The following is a 14,292-nucleotide window of genomic DNA, read 5'->3' on the forward strand; positions in this document are numbered from 1 at the left end:
AAGAGGTAGAAAGAAGCCACGTCCTTAACAAAACTGTTGAGCCACTAAAATAACCAACCTAGGAACTGTCCTATATCTAGATTTTTAAGTAAAATCATAAATTCCTTTGTAATTTAAGCTATGCACAATTGTTTTTCTGTTGGTCTATATATTTGAGTGGACAGCTTTAATCAGAGTGAGAATTCAGAGAAGAAATCTCTTTTACAGGGAATGATGGGAAGGTTGGGAAGACATTGAGCATAACTACTAGAAATAGAATTGTGAACTCAGTAATGGAGAGATAAGCTTAACAAACTTACAGAGTGAACAAGAAAGAGAGGAGAGAATAGAAAAGAGCAAAGAGAGATGTAGAATGATTTGCATTATTTTGACTTTATGAATGATATGAGTCAAGAACACAGTGGGAATTGAATCAATTTGGGTTAAGTTTCCAGTAAAGCCTGTGCTAAACATAAACCACTTCAAATTTCTCCGCCATATCCCCAGGCTAATCACAATATAATAGAAAAATCATTTGTAACTGAATGAGACAGTAATTAAAGGTAATGCCATACATGAACGGCCACTTGAGGAAAGATCTGGAGAGGAAATTTTGGAGAGGTTAAACCTAGACAAAATTAATTAATGAGAAGAATTTGAGTCATATATAAGACAGCTAATATGGATTTATACCATTGAGAGAGACTTTCAACAACTTCAGTCAAAATAGTGCAAACTATGAAACACACACTTGCATATCCATGTCGTCTTGCCTATTTCACATCAGCAACTCCTGAAGAACTTTGGATTGAAAAGTGGCAAGTGATAACTCTTCTGAAGCGCTTAGTAAATTGGTCTAAAATAGATAGATGCCTATTGCTTAGATAATTTTCTATGAACGTAAATGCGATCCAGGAGTGTTAGACTCATCCAGAGAAGGTAGTAGTGTTGTAAAATAGAGAATAATCATGTAAATCTTTAGATAGATTATAGATAGATAAAAAGATGGAAATATAGCTAATGTTTTAACAATATCTACTTGAATTTATTGCTACAGATAAGAAAACACATTGGCAAAATTTTTTGAATAATTAGTACAAATTTATAAGACTAGAGATGTTGTCATTATACTGCATGAATCACTCAGTGAGTGTAAAGAGAAGTGGGCAAATAACTTCCTTGGCACTCTCCTTCATATAGGTGAATTCAAAGGTCAGCCCACCTGAGTACTGTTCCTGTATGCAGGACCAAGATTGTTTCAAAGATACACTAGTAACCCAAAACATAATTTTAGGAGTTAGTTTCGTTCATCGGCATTTTTTTTCTTCTTCTTTTTTTTAAGAAACTAAGTTCAACATGCCCAAGAGGGAAATTATAGCAGATCAATACACAAATTCAGGAGAACGATTATTGGAAATATTGGAATGTCTCAATTTTTCTGAGTTTTCTACTAACGAAAACGAATATTCAAGAAGATTCTGAGGAAGATTAAGTTTCCATAATCTTCAAGAAACATTTCTCTCCCTGAACAATGGGGAGGTGCATCTGATTGTGTGAACCTGTCACATGCCTATACTGAGGTGGTGAAGGAGGCTAGAAGATATATCTATATGAGTAGTTTTTTTGTGAGTGTGTGTAGAGGGTAGTTCCTGGTTAAAAAGTCAGGACTTACAATTTGCAACCCATCAAAATGTGAACATGAATTTCAAAAGATTAGGGGCAGTCATGAATTGCAGACGACCATGCAACCCTCCAAGATTGATAATTCCATGAAGAGAAAAAGAGTGCATAGGGGCATGTCTTTAGATGCTTCCTAACGTTCAAATCAATAGCAACTTCAGAACCATCTGAATGCTCAAAGCAATAGGTAGTGGTTGTGGAGGTGCAATCTGTAGGTTTAATTTGCCCACGGTGTAGTCTGAGGGGTTTATTGGTTAAAGGTCTACAACAATTCTACTCATGTAAGTGAACAGTCAATACAGGCTCTGAGTTGGAAGTTGGGCTGGCTCTACGAGCCACCTCACAGAATTGAGAAACCTGATATCTACCCCAAGGATCTCCTTGTTACAGAACCCCTATCGTGAGCATAGGCAAACCTGCTTCATTTTCTAGCTTCCCACATTCACATAGCATCTAGACTAGAATTTCATTAGTAAGTCTTGCTCTTTGATGGCTGTTAACTTTGATTCTATCTTTAATTTCTCAGCCATGAATAATTTCATCAACAATGGGGATCCAGGTGGGTGATGGGAAAGGGTTTATAAACTATTAAATACTGTCCATCGCTCCCATGTGAATTCAGCTTTCTAGACTTGAGCTTCATTTCTCCGTCTCCTGGCGGATGGTTTGCTCTTGTAGAGAACAAAGGCAACACATTTTTCCTTCATTACTGACATGGAATCACAGATTCACAAATAAAACCTATGTATCACTCTGCCATTCACTCTCTACAAGGCTAAAGTTTATCCTACAAAGAAAAAGAGTATAAGTGGAAAATATTCATTTTCTTCTGTTTCACATGACATGGGAGATTTCTCCCTCCCTAAATTTAGTCATCTCACACAGCTTTATAGAGTTTAGGTTCTGTATATGGTACCCCAAGTCCAAAAAATATATTTTTCCCAAATTTTCAATTCCAACTGCAGTACCATCACTAAAATATCTTTTAATTTTATTCTGTTTTTCTAATAATTATCATGCTTAGGATTAATTGATTTCCTCTTTTGCAATATCATCGCCAGAATTTGATGTTCATGGTGAAATGAATTCTTGTCTCAAATTTAGTGTGATGATTTTAATTTAATATGAAGCTCAGGACCATACCTTAGAACCAAGATTTTAAACTAGCTCCACTCCTGTCCTCAGTGACAACTCTCTTGAGACCCAAATACTACATGGTTTATTACTGAAACAACGCCATATTCAAAAACACAGTTCAATTGACAAGGGTAACTAGGAATGGATTTCATTCTTCACCTTTGTATTTTGAAAGACCTTGAAGGTAATCCAAATACATCTTGCACAAAATCAATTATTAAAATGTTTCCTCTGCTACTTTTTTTTCCTATACTTTCAGTTGCTCTGTATTTTTCTCCTTCAACATCCTATACGTATTTTTCTTTGTTCCCAGGCTATACCACTTTTTTTTCTCATTTACCCTCCTCTTTATTATATAATAGATTTAGTCTATATGATATAAACCATTTTAGGAAGGTTTGTAGTAGAAAGAGAATGGGGCTGGAGATGAAAAGATCATCTTTAAGAGTGTTGGGGCTCAGGGCAGACCACCCCCAAAATATTCCACAATAGCATATTCATTATTTTGAAAGGAAGTTATTTGAGAAGCAAAAAGTGCATCCACCCCTCCTGTCTCTGTTCTCCCTGGAAGCAGGAAATAAGTCTCCCATGGGAAAGGAGCTCTCCCTGCATCCTTATTGCCAGAGCTGGGGATTCAGGGCCAAGAAGCCTGCATAAATAAACCTTGCTAACTTACTACTTCAAACCTAAACTCTGCTTAAGTTCCTCACTAATAATGTACCTCAAGCCTAAGTTTCTTTGTCCTGTCAATTCTTCACATATTTATTTTTTCTGTGTGTAAAAGATGTATATATACTAACTGCTTTGTTTACTCTCAGAGCATCATTTCTTTATGGTCTCCGATACATATGTATTAAACTGGGTTTTTCTCCTGTTAATCTGGCCTTGTGTCAATTTTACTATTAGCCTAGCCATGAGAACACAAGGAGAGAAGAAAGGAGATTCCTGCCCCCCCCCCGATTTTATCCCCCCACCCCCAAGAATAGGATGGGATATTGGTCTCAGCAGTCTACTCATAATGGTATCATAAGAGCTGGAAATATTAGTAGTTATTTTTGAGGCAACGTGAAATAGAGAACTTCACATATTCTACAACTCAGAAAGTGTGGAAGTACTTTATATGTTTGACCTTAGTTAATCCTCACAACAGCCCTTTAGGGTAACAATCATCATTACTCACATTTTTAAGATGAAAAAACAAAGGAACAAAGAGGCATCCAACATCACACAGCTGGTAACTGGTGCAGCCAGGATTTGATCCCAAGGAGAATGACTCCAGCACCAAGTTCTTACCCATTAAACAAGCAGAGCCCTAATAACCACGGCCAGAAATGCTATTTTTGATGTTGGTTGAACTATGGTCTTATACTACCTTTCGATTCTACTGACTCCATCAAAATAATTTTGGAAATTTATCCAAGGAACCGTTGAAAAAAGTTGCTAAACTTTGACAGGAAGAAGAAACCCTCAAGAAGCATCTCCAGAAAATTAGCCTGAATTAAAAGTCCGCTAAAAAAACAAGAGCATGCATAAGTAATGTTTATAAACAATCTCTTCCTGCCAGATTTGGATTGAAGCCTGGTTCAAGTCATATTGAGAGAAAATTAGTAATCTATGTTCAACCCATGGAGAATTAAAAAAAAAAATTAAACTAAAAAAAGACAATACTGTAATAGTTATTAGATAAGAAGGGAATAGGAGATTGAGAAAAGTGACATTAAAAGCATAGCCGAGTAAAAGATATTTTTTCAATGCAGCCTTTGAGGAGGTAAGGCAAACTCCCTCCATTTCCATACCTGTTAAGGTCAAGCTCAAAGAGTTGGGTCAGACTTTAAATACATTCTGATGTTTTCTGAATTGAAATTATAACAGACAGAGCCAAAGAATATCACCCCATACAATTAGAAAAAAGTAGGAGAAATTTCACCGGTGGCACATTTCCCTTTTAGTAGGTCATGCAGAGCTGTTCTAGTCTCAACTATTCAAATTACTCTCCAGCAGGCCCCAAAGTAGAAGTTAAAGGAAAAACCTACTGTTCCTTCCCTAGATATCAGCACATAAATCCTAGCCAAATTTATGATATTAAAAGTAAAATGTATTTGAAAGCGTTCTATTACAAACACATATTTATAAAAGAGCAGAGCTTTTCCCTCTCTGATTTCTATGACTCATGATTGAAAACCTGTGCTAGAGAGACAGGGCAAACTCAAACAAAAAATTCCACAGAACCTATTGTGATAAATGATACATGACAAAATTACATTTAAACAGTCACTGGGCCCAAAGGAATCCAGCAGAGAATAAGTGCAAACAATGTGGGGGTTTTCTATTTCTAATTCCTTTGACAAAAATGACAAAATATGGTTCTTTCATGTAATGACAGGGAGAAATAGGAAGCTTGAGAACATAAAATATGTTGCTGCTCAGAAAGGGAGATGGTGTTCACATATATTGCATTCCTGATTGGCAGTTTTATTCGAAAAGGGTCTCTGGATCTTTGTTTGTAAGAAGGGGGAAAGGATAACAGCGGTATAATGAGGGGAGAAACACAATAGCTTCACCTCTTAACATTTTTGACAGATAAGACTGTCTAAAGGCTAATTTGATATTCAGTTAGCATATCCAGGGAAAAACATGCAAGCAAATATATTCCTAAACAGAATGCCAAAAGTGTTGTTAGCACATTTGTAAATTTCCAGTTCTTTCTTACTACCCTTACCCAACAACCCAAACAAATCAGTTTAAATACAACTTCTTTTACTAATGTCTTTTGAAGCATCACTGCAGTCAGATTGAGTCAAGTAACCATCTGCTGCAAATACAAATAGAGCCACATTCAAGAATTATATTACACAGCCTTGCTAGCAAAGTTCTTACGTGCAAGCTGTTCTTGTCAAAATCAGAACCATTGTGATGATGCATCTTAATATTCAATCAGACTTTAAGTAAAGAGTGACAAAAGTCCACATATGGATGACAGCTGTTTCTTCAGTAAATATTTTCCCATTTATTGAATGGATGCTTATGGCGGTTTAGGATATGTTCCATCAGACAGTTCAGCCTGAACTGCCTGGGGACGATTAAAACAATAAGAAGATAAAATTTCAGTTTTCAAATCTTTGCTACAACTTATATCTGAAAAAAAACCAGCTCCTTCAGTTAAAGTTGTACACTATATCATTAATTTGAAAGTATCCTTGACCAATACCGACTGGTGAAAGAACTGAATTTATAGGACTCTCTACTTTTTTTTTTTTGCCCCTCCCCTTCTAATAATATCATAACATTTATAAAATTAAAACATAAATTCCTTAATTGATTTTCTAATCACATGAATAAAGTTGATGAGAATTTAAACATTTTTGACTATATTTTGACAAATTGTGACATACTAAAAAAGATTAATGAGCCTATTAGCCAAAAGAAGATCAGATAAGGCCTCTTTTTACCCAATAAAGTAGCTTGCAAACTTGGAAAGTCAGAAAAAGGGAAGATGGATTTTTATGAAGAATTCAGTAACTCCATAATAATACAGTGTTTACATATCAGTAGTCAGAGAAAAAGTTGTCTCAACTAACAAAGATGACAATGTTTTAGTAGTACCCTTGAACATGTATTATACCCCTTTTATAAATCCTAAATGTTCTGTTGGACATAAGTTTGTTAACAGTATATCTTTCAAGTAGCATTTTTGAAGTTTGCTAACTACAAGATCCACTGCTAAGTAATTTAGTCTCCTTTCTCTAACCTAAAACGATCTTGAGGTTCTTCTCTGGTGACCCCAAAGCAATTCCTGGGAGCATGGCCGGTTGTTTGTGTCTTAGGTTAGGCCTGCAATATTGATGTGTTGAGGAATTGGTCTTCCCCAGGTCCTGCATGGTAAATTACAACCTTTTTTCTTTCCTGCAATGCAGTTGTTAAAATCAACATTTAAAAAGAAAAGTTGAGACCATAATCTTATATTCTACAATTCTCATCAGACACTGGTATATATACATATTTTTTATGGAAACTATTTCAGATCAGACACTACAAAGAAGAATTTCTTACCCTGCTATTGGATCTACTGCTATTGCCTTAGGATTATGAAGCTCCAGATCAATCAAGGTGACACATACAGACCCGTTGTAAGTACAAACAAAGATCCGGTCACTGACATGATCCACAAAATAGAGATTTCTGGTGAGCCAGTCAATCGCCATTTGTTGCACATCTGAAAAACAACACACACAAAATCACTGAATTACAGGTGCAAATCTAGCATCATAAGCCAAAGAGTACATAAGTCTGTCCAAAGCATCACAGAGGACATTTCAAAAGCATACGTAGTTTTATGATAAAAAATTGCAAACACAACTTCTTGCTATGCCAAACTAAGTGATTTAATTATTCTGTAAAATAATGACTACCTCTTGATGCCTTTCTTTTTGCTATCTAAAGACTGAGGATGACCTAAACCAATGGATCAAGAGAGTGTTATCATAAATATAAGTATTTACAATAAAATCTTCTCCTAGTTTTTGCATTTGTCCAGAATAGTTCATTCGACCCAATGGGCATAACTGGTTCAATGGCCCCACTAAACTCTTTAGCAGTAAGAGGAGTAAACTTTTTGTGAACTTACATAAACCTTTATTTTCAGATACTCTTCTATTAAAAAAAGAAGGGTGGAGAAGGTAGACAAGGAGATCTTTAAGATGCCTTTGTTTATAAAACAGCATCCAAAAGCTTGGAAATAAAGCAAAAAGGGAAGTGATATGTTCTTTAAATGACATATGCAGGCATTGTAAAACAGGTCTGCTCAAAGATTAATTCTCTAGAAGGATACTGTTCAATAGTACTTTCTGAAGTGATGGAGACACTGTCCAATAATGTAGCCACTAGCCAAATGTGTCTAGTGAGCCCTTAAAATGTGGCTACTGTGACTGGGAAACTGAATCTGTATTGTATTTGATTTTAATTAATTTAAATTAAAAAAATGTAAGTAGCTAGTGGCTACTATAGACAGTGTAGCTCTAGAAAAATCTATCTGTATTTGACCTGAGTATTTTCTGTTTGATCAGATCTATACACTGCAAGGGTTCATGCTAATTTGTAGATATTTGTCTGGTAGAAAGGATAACCCCAAAAGTTATGGTTTTATTACCCTGTGAGGCATTAACCATTTTTATACCTAACCGACAAATCTTATTTAAACATTCTTTTTTTTTTTTAAATGCCTATAAATATCCAATTCCACTAATGTTCTCAGATCAGCAATACTGGGCTGGTTCCCTCAATAATGCCATAAATGAATTCCTGGTCCATATTGATTCCTGAATTTTATGACAGTCATGTTTTTATCTATTGGAAATGATACCTTGATACCTCCTTGTTCAAACCCACTATGGATCTATGATTTGTTGACTAAGCAAAGTTTCCTTCTGCAACTCGAACCTAAACATTCTTCCTACTCTATGCTTCAAAATACTTTCTTAGTAACATGCTGCTTCAGTGACTGATATCCTCTCAACAGAAAGACTAACGTAGATGCACGTGTCATCATTATCATTCGTAATGTAATGTTGTCAAAGCAAGGTAGAGAAAGGAGCAACTTTACGGGAATTTCTATCATGCCTTACAAGGACAAGCAGAATGTGGATTTTGCAATTCATTGGATATACATTTTCAAGCTATTGATTCCAGTTTCATTCCTGAATTACAGGGTTTTTATCAAAACATAAGCATTTAAACGTCCCACAAACTGTGTGAAGCTTTTTTTCAACCAGTTCAGCAACTAGGATTTTTTAAGGAATCTAGACTGTTTCTCTGTCTCTAGAAACCTGGAAATGTTTGCTTTGTTTTATTTTTGATTCTTTTTGCATTATTATACTAGCTAGAGCACAGAACACACTGTTTCAAATGTCATTCTAAATACCTTGGATTCAGATAAAGTATGTGCCAGGGTCCATTCAATGACCCATCCCTCACGCTAGGCATGCAGTTGGTTTAGTCCATACAATTGTAATTTCAGACAAAAGAACTGCTTGACAGCATTCACACCTTCTTTCAACTTTGTATCACTGCAGAAAGATTCTCTGCTACTGAAACAGTAGCTATTGTTAACAACCATCCAAGTTTGAAGCAGCGAGGTCTCTCTAAAGAACCTAATAATTAGCCGAACACTTAATAATTGTGAGAAGTGGTTTTGTTACTTTTTCTTATATTGGAAGTTTCTGTCTGCTTTTAATGTAATTTTTATTAAGATTGGAGAATCAAGGCAATTAGACAAAGAGTTCAAGTAAGCAAGCCGATAGATAGAAAGAGAGAGAGAGAAATAAATGTGTGAAATGATTTAAACATTTTAGGAGATACATCTATCTTGTCTAGACAACGGAATCAGTATTTCATTTTCATATTGCTGAAATATAACAAAGTTCAGAGGAAATCGCCGAAGATAACTGTAACTTTATGACATTACAAAAAAAAAATCTGTAAAGTTTTAGTAAGACCATTATTACTTTACTGTTACTAGAACAAAATTTTAAATATGTTCCTGATATTATGTTCTCTAGTTGGCTTTTATTCATTCTTCAACCAAAAGTCACCTGGATTTTTCCCTCACTGATCTTTTGAAATGGCTCTTATATGGTCACTCAGAATTTCTCAATTGCCAAAAGCAAAGGTTACTTTTCTGCTATCTACAAAATAATCTAAATATCAATGTTTGTAAAATTTTAAATAATCATGAAAAAATATTGAAAATATTCTGAAACTTGTAAAGTATTATATAAATATAAATAATTATTAACAACGTTTTTAAACCCAATATTTGTTAGGTTTATCAATTTTAAGTTGTACCCAGTGGAAATCAATTGAAAAATTTAAGGGAAAAGTGAAAAAAAAAGAAGAATGAAGACGATGAGTACTTACAATAATTTATAATTGGACAAAAAATGTTACACCAGATTTTGTATATGTCATAAGGCAAGTAATTAGTTACAAGAGTTGGTGAATGTAGAACTTAGACATTTTTAATTCACTAAAATGTAACATATACTTAGTTTCAAGGACTGAATTATCTTTCCCCAAAATTCATGTTGAAGTCCTAACCCTCCGGTGATACCAGCTCAACACAAGGTTGACATAAGGGAAGACATATTGTAGAAAAGAAATTATATTGTAACTTTGAATGACCTCTGATTAACAAACCCAGCTGGATAGATACCCTCCAGGAGATATTCGTGCTCCTTAGATTTTATGGCCCCTGCTTGTGTATGTACCTCCCAGCTATGATAAGACAATAATAACTTTGTTCTTTTGAGTTCCTTAAGAATGTGAGGACCCCTGGACAGAGAGCCTATGCTGATAGCCATCATGAACAACAACTGAAGGATGTGGTGTGGTGACTCCCAGTCTGTAACAACAGAGAGTCAACATTTCTAAGCCCCTTCCTTATATCCCACTGGCCTATATAACTGCTTCAAGATTCTGTGCCTCCTTAAGATGGTTCTTTAGCATGCTAGCCCACTATCTTCGAATTTGCTAGCTGATCACTTAACAAAATGCTCTTTCTGTGCCTCCATCTTGCCTCTTGACAACTGGCTTTTGTCTTGTGGTGAGAAGATTGTGCCATTTTGTGTGGTATCATAAATTTGGTGACTCTGGCAGGACTTCAAGTCCTGCTCACGGCCAGTCAACTTCGGAGGGGCAACCTGTCAAGTAAGTTCTTAGCAGATGCTGACGTTTGTTTTGTCTCGGGGATCTGCCCTTTTTGTTCTCCCATGCCAATGCCGGTTGCCTCCCTGTGGTGGAAACAGAAATGGCTACCTCTGGTGGGTCGACTGGCTCACATCTGGAGTAGGGTAAGTCGCCTCAGGGATGCACCACAGAAAACATCTTTCCACTCCATGTGAGGTTCCCCTCCTTGAAGGGGGGAATCATCTGGTTAATAGGGTGCCCTGCCAGAGTGGGAAGAGGTATAGAATTTCACCTGGAATCTGGGAGCCAGTTCACTGCTTTCTGGTTTTTCTGTGTCTTTGTCTGTAAACAGCTCTAGGATGAGATGTCTTTTGGATGAGTGACCTTGTTAAAATGTGTTTGTGCCTAAAATTATCTAATATGTCATCAGGATTGTAGGTTAGGGGTCTCATTGTGAGATTTTTTGCTGAGTTAAAGTCCCTAAGCTAGGATCATGGGTTTGGGGAGACAATATAAAAGGGTTACAGCCACTAGGGCACTCAAAAGGTTTGGGTTAGAGTCCTGTGTTCTGGGATAGGGTACCAGAGTACCCTGGGTTAGAGTCTCAGAGTACTGGATTTTGGTGTCTGTTCATGTTTGTCTATGTCTGTCTTATTTGTTAAAATTGGCTATTTGGGGGCTTACACTGTTTCCCAGTGATCATAACAAATTCTCTGTAGAAATTACCTTCTTTCTTGCAGCCACCTTAGGAAGAGCTCCCTAAAGTGGGGATAATGGAAAACAGCTGGCAAGATAACCTGGGATAATTTAAAATTACAGTGGCCACTCTGGGTTCCTTTTGAACTTTTCAACCATGAAACAAAGAAATCTTTAGAGTCAAGGGCTCCACCTTTCAATCAAAAGTTTCCAGAAGTTGTAAATGTTCATAGAGAACAGGAGACTCTTACCAAGCTTGTTTTGTGCCCTGAAGGCTTGGCTTGATAATCGTCATGTTGGGGGAAGGGCTCCCAAAATTACAGTGGGACAAAAATATGGTTCCACCTCATTTTGCAGTCAGAGATAATTGGACAGAAATGCGGGCTGCACTCCTATTTGTGGCTAAGGGTCCTACCAAACTACCATCAGCCTCAGGGGAATTATATAGGCTATTAGAAGAAAGCCTTGACTGGGCCTTCATTGTGAGGGTCTTGGTTTTGGAGACTCCCAGAGATTTTCATGATCTGGTTCTAGCTGTAGTATAAATATACTTTTGACTGACTGTGTCTAAATTCTGAAACAATGGGAAGCGCTAATTCAATCCCCAACAGTAGCCCCTTACTCTGCATTTTCCCAAATTGGGCAATTTTTAGCTAAGAGTGCATAGTACGAGCTACTAAATACTCATTGGTTTATTGATCTTCTACTCCCAGAAATAGTTATCATCCTTCCTTGTCTCTGTCTTTGTTTCATTTATCATAAAAAGGAAAAAACCATAGGGCAAGATGCAGGCATCTCCATAAGCCTGTTGCCTGGGTGGCCAGCAGAAAACGTTGCTGTAGGGCCTGCCAATGGAGTATGTGCATAGGGTGGAAGCTGTTGCTAAGGGACATCCTGGAAGCCAAAAAAGGCTGGAAAAATTGGTAGGCATGAGTCTAGCTGTTAAGAGCCATTAGGGCACTCGCCACCTCAAGAAGACTCCTATGATAGGATAAGTTGGTCATGGAATGGGGTAGAGGATGACAGGTCCCCTGCCAACCTTAAGAAAATGTTGCTGCAATGATGAGGTATTCTGTAAGGCACACACAATCCCCAACCCCACAGCATCTCCCCTCTAGGTATTAGTCTGACTCTAAGAGACCCAAAGCATAGCTAAAGCTGTTACTGTGCATATAAGATGAGGGTCTTTTTCTTTTGTTTTGTTCTAAGTCTTGAGAGCTTGGCTTTGTGACCTCTTTGGTCATGAGGGGTCTCAGTCCATCAGGGACCTTTGTCATTTCAACCTTTGTTGCTTTTTAGTGCACTACCACATATGCAGCAGAAGCCTTTGCTTTCTTGGACTATTTTTGGGAGTAAACTTTCTGGATCTTGTGAGGGCTACTTTGCACTTTCTTTTGAGGATGACTCTTGCATCCATAGTTAAGCCATAAAAGCTTATTGGTTTAACTTGCTATTAAGATCCTACTTGCCAATGGTCAGAGGATGGATCCTTAAGTTGGGAAAACTTCTAAACGGAAATTATGTAGTTGAAAGTGTGGGTCAACCTCTTTCCAGTTCTTTGGGGAACTGGAAACAACCATCTGGGTCTTGCAAATCCCTGTTGGGCCAGGGGTATGGCTCTAGAAGGTGTTTCAAAGTTCACTTGTCCTTTTCCAACCCCAAAACCTCTCCCGTTCCTCTCAAAATGCCCATAGGTATTGGGACATTAGAAACTGAAAAGGCAAATATGCTCCAGAAATTCCATTTTGGAGAAAATGTGACTCACTTCTCTGTGCCTTTGTGATGTAGTTGGACAGGTAGATCAACCAATAATGTCATTTGAGTTACAACCCAAATTCTGAGAAATCAAGAGCAACCATCCTTAAAAAAATCCTTGCAAGACTGGAAATGCAGATCTAGAAGCAGTTCAGAATTCACTGATTTCCCTTATCTCAAAGAAATTGCAAACCCTGCAGGTCATATCTAGCCCATCACTAACTTCTAGGACTGAAGAAAAGGAAAAGGAAAAAGCAAAGAAAAATGGCCATAAGAGTGCCCTCACCAAAATCTCGCACCTTGAGTATCTTCTCTACAAATATTAGCAAAAAGGCTTAAAACAAAATTTGGATTCATAACTAGGGAGTCTTATATTACTGTACCTGATTTGTAGTAGTAATTTTAAAATAACAGCTGTGGAGTCTATGTGTATGTGGGCCTATATGTATGTTGTATATGTGTGATATTTTACCTCCACATGTTATAGCCAAAATTAAGAGCTCTATTCAATTGGCTTAAAATAAGCGCATATATAAATTATTTCTAAATGCAATAGAAACTAACCTGAATGTCTTTCAAGTTAATGTGATGTGAAATAATCTTTGGTAAATAAAAGCTTGTTTAAGTTTCTTGGTCTGATTAAAATAGGCATGTCCTCAAAGTTATCAGCATTGGATATAATTCAGACATACAGCTTGGGTTTACTAGTCAAATAAGCTCATGTTATCCCTGTTACAAGTTTGATAGCAAGATAATAGCTTTGAATGATAACTGATTTTGTCTCATGTATCAAAAACTTTATATGCAATCTAAGTAAATATTGGAAACAGGTAAAATAAATAAATGTAAAAACAGTAAAAGTTTTTTGGGAAACTTTTTAAAAATGATTATGTGTTACAATGTATGTACTTAAAACAATTTAAGATGATGGCTAACTGCTTTAGTGTCACAAAGTTTTTTGAGTAATCTAAATGTGATTGTTACAAACAAATGGTCTAGATGTAAGATAAGAGTTTATCGATAAACTTTTAGCAAATATTATAGTTTATGACATGAATACTTAAAATAGCTTCCAAAATCTCTTTGGTAACTTGAAACATTAAGGCTTTGCTAGGTTAAATTGAATGATAAAAATTCATGGAGTATCTAGATCATTTCCAAATAAGATAAAATACTAGACATTAATTGCTAAAACTGGTTTATCTACCTTTGGCTTCTTATTACAGAGAAACTAAAATACATTTGGGTCTATTAGTAAATATGCCCTGTATTTTATTAAAAATTGTAATACAAAGTAGCATGTTTCTAGAAATTATGAAAAGTATATAGAACGCTAATATAAAAGTTCATAATTGCTTACTTTTT

At 36.3% G+C, this 14,292-nt stretch overlaps 1 protein-coding gene across 5 annotated transcripts in view; it reads right to left on the reverse strand.

The window, feature by feature from the left end:
• Positions 1 to 14,292, reverse strand: part of LRP1B (LDL receptor related protein 1B) — a 1,812,874-nt gene that overhangs the window by 937,127 nt on the left and 861,455 nt on the right. For all 5 annotated transcript variants that reach the window (XM_044768977.2, XM_070507612.1, XM_070507613.1 and 2 more), the window contains exon 7: positions 6,847 to 7,009. In XM_044768977.2, coding sequence (XP_044624912.2) covers positions 6,847 to 7,009 — 163 coding nt within the window. The remainder of the gene's footprint in view (positions 1 to 6,846; positions 7,010 to 14,292) is intronic.

The sequence above is a fragment of the Equus asinus genome, chromosome 4 (genome assembly GCF_041296235.1).
Source record: "Equus asinus isolate D_3611 breed Donkey chromosome 4, EquAss-T2T_v2, whole genome shotgun sequence".
NCBI classification, from domain to species: Eukaryota; Metazoa; Chordata; class Mammalia; order Perissodactyla; family Equidae; genus Equus; species Equus asinus.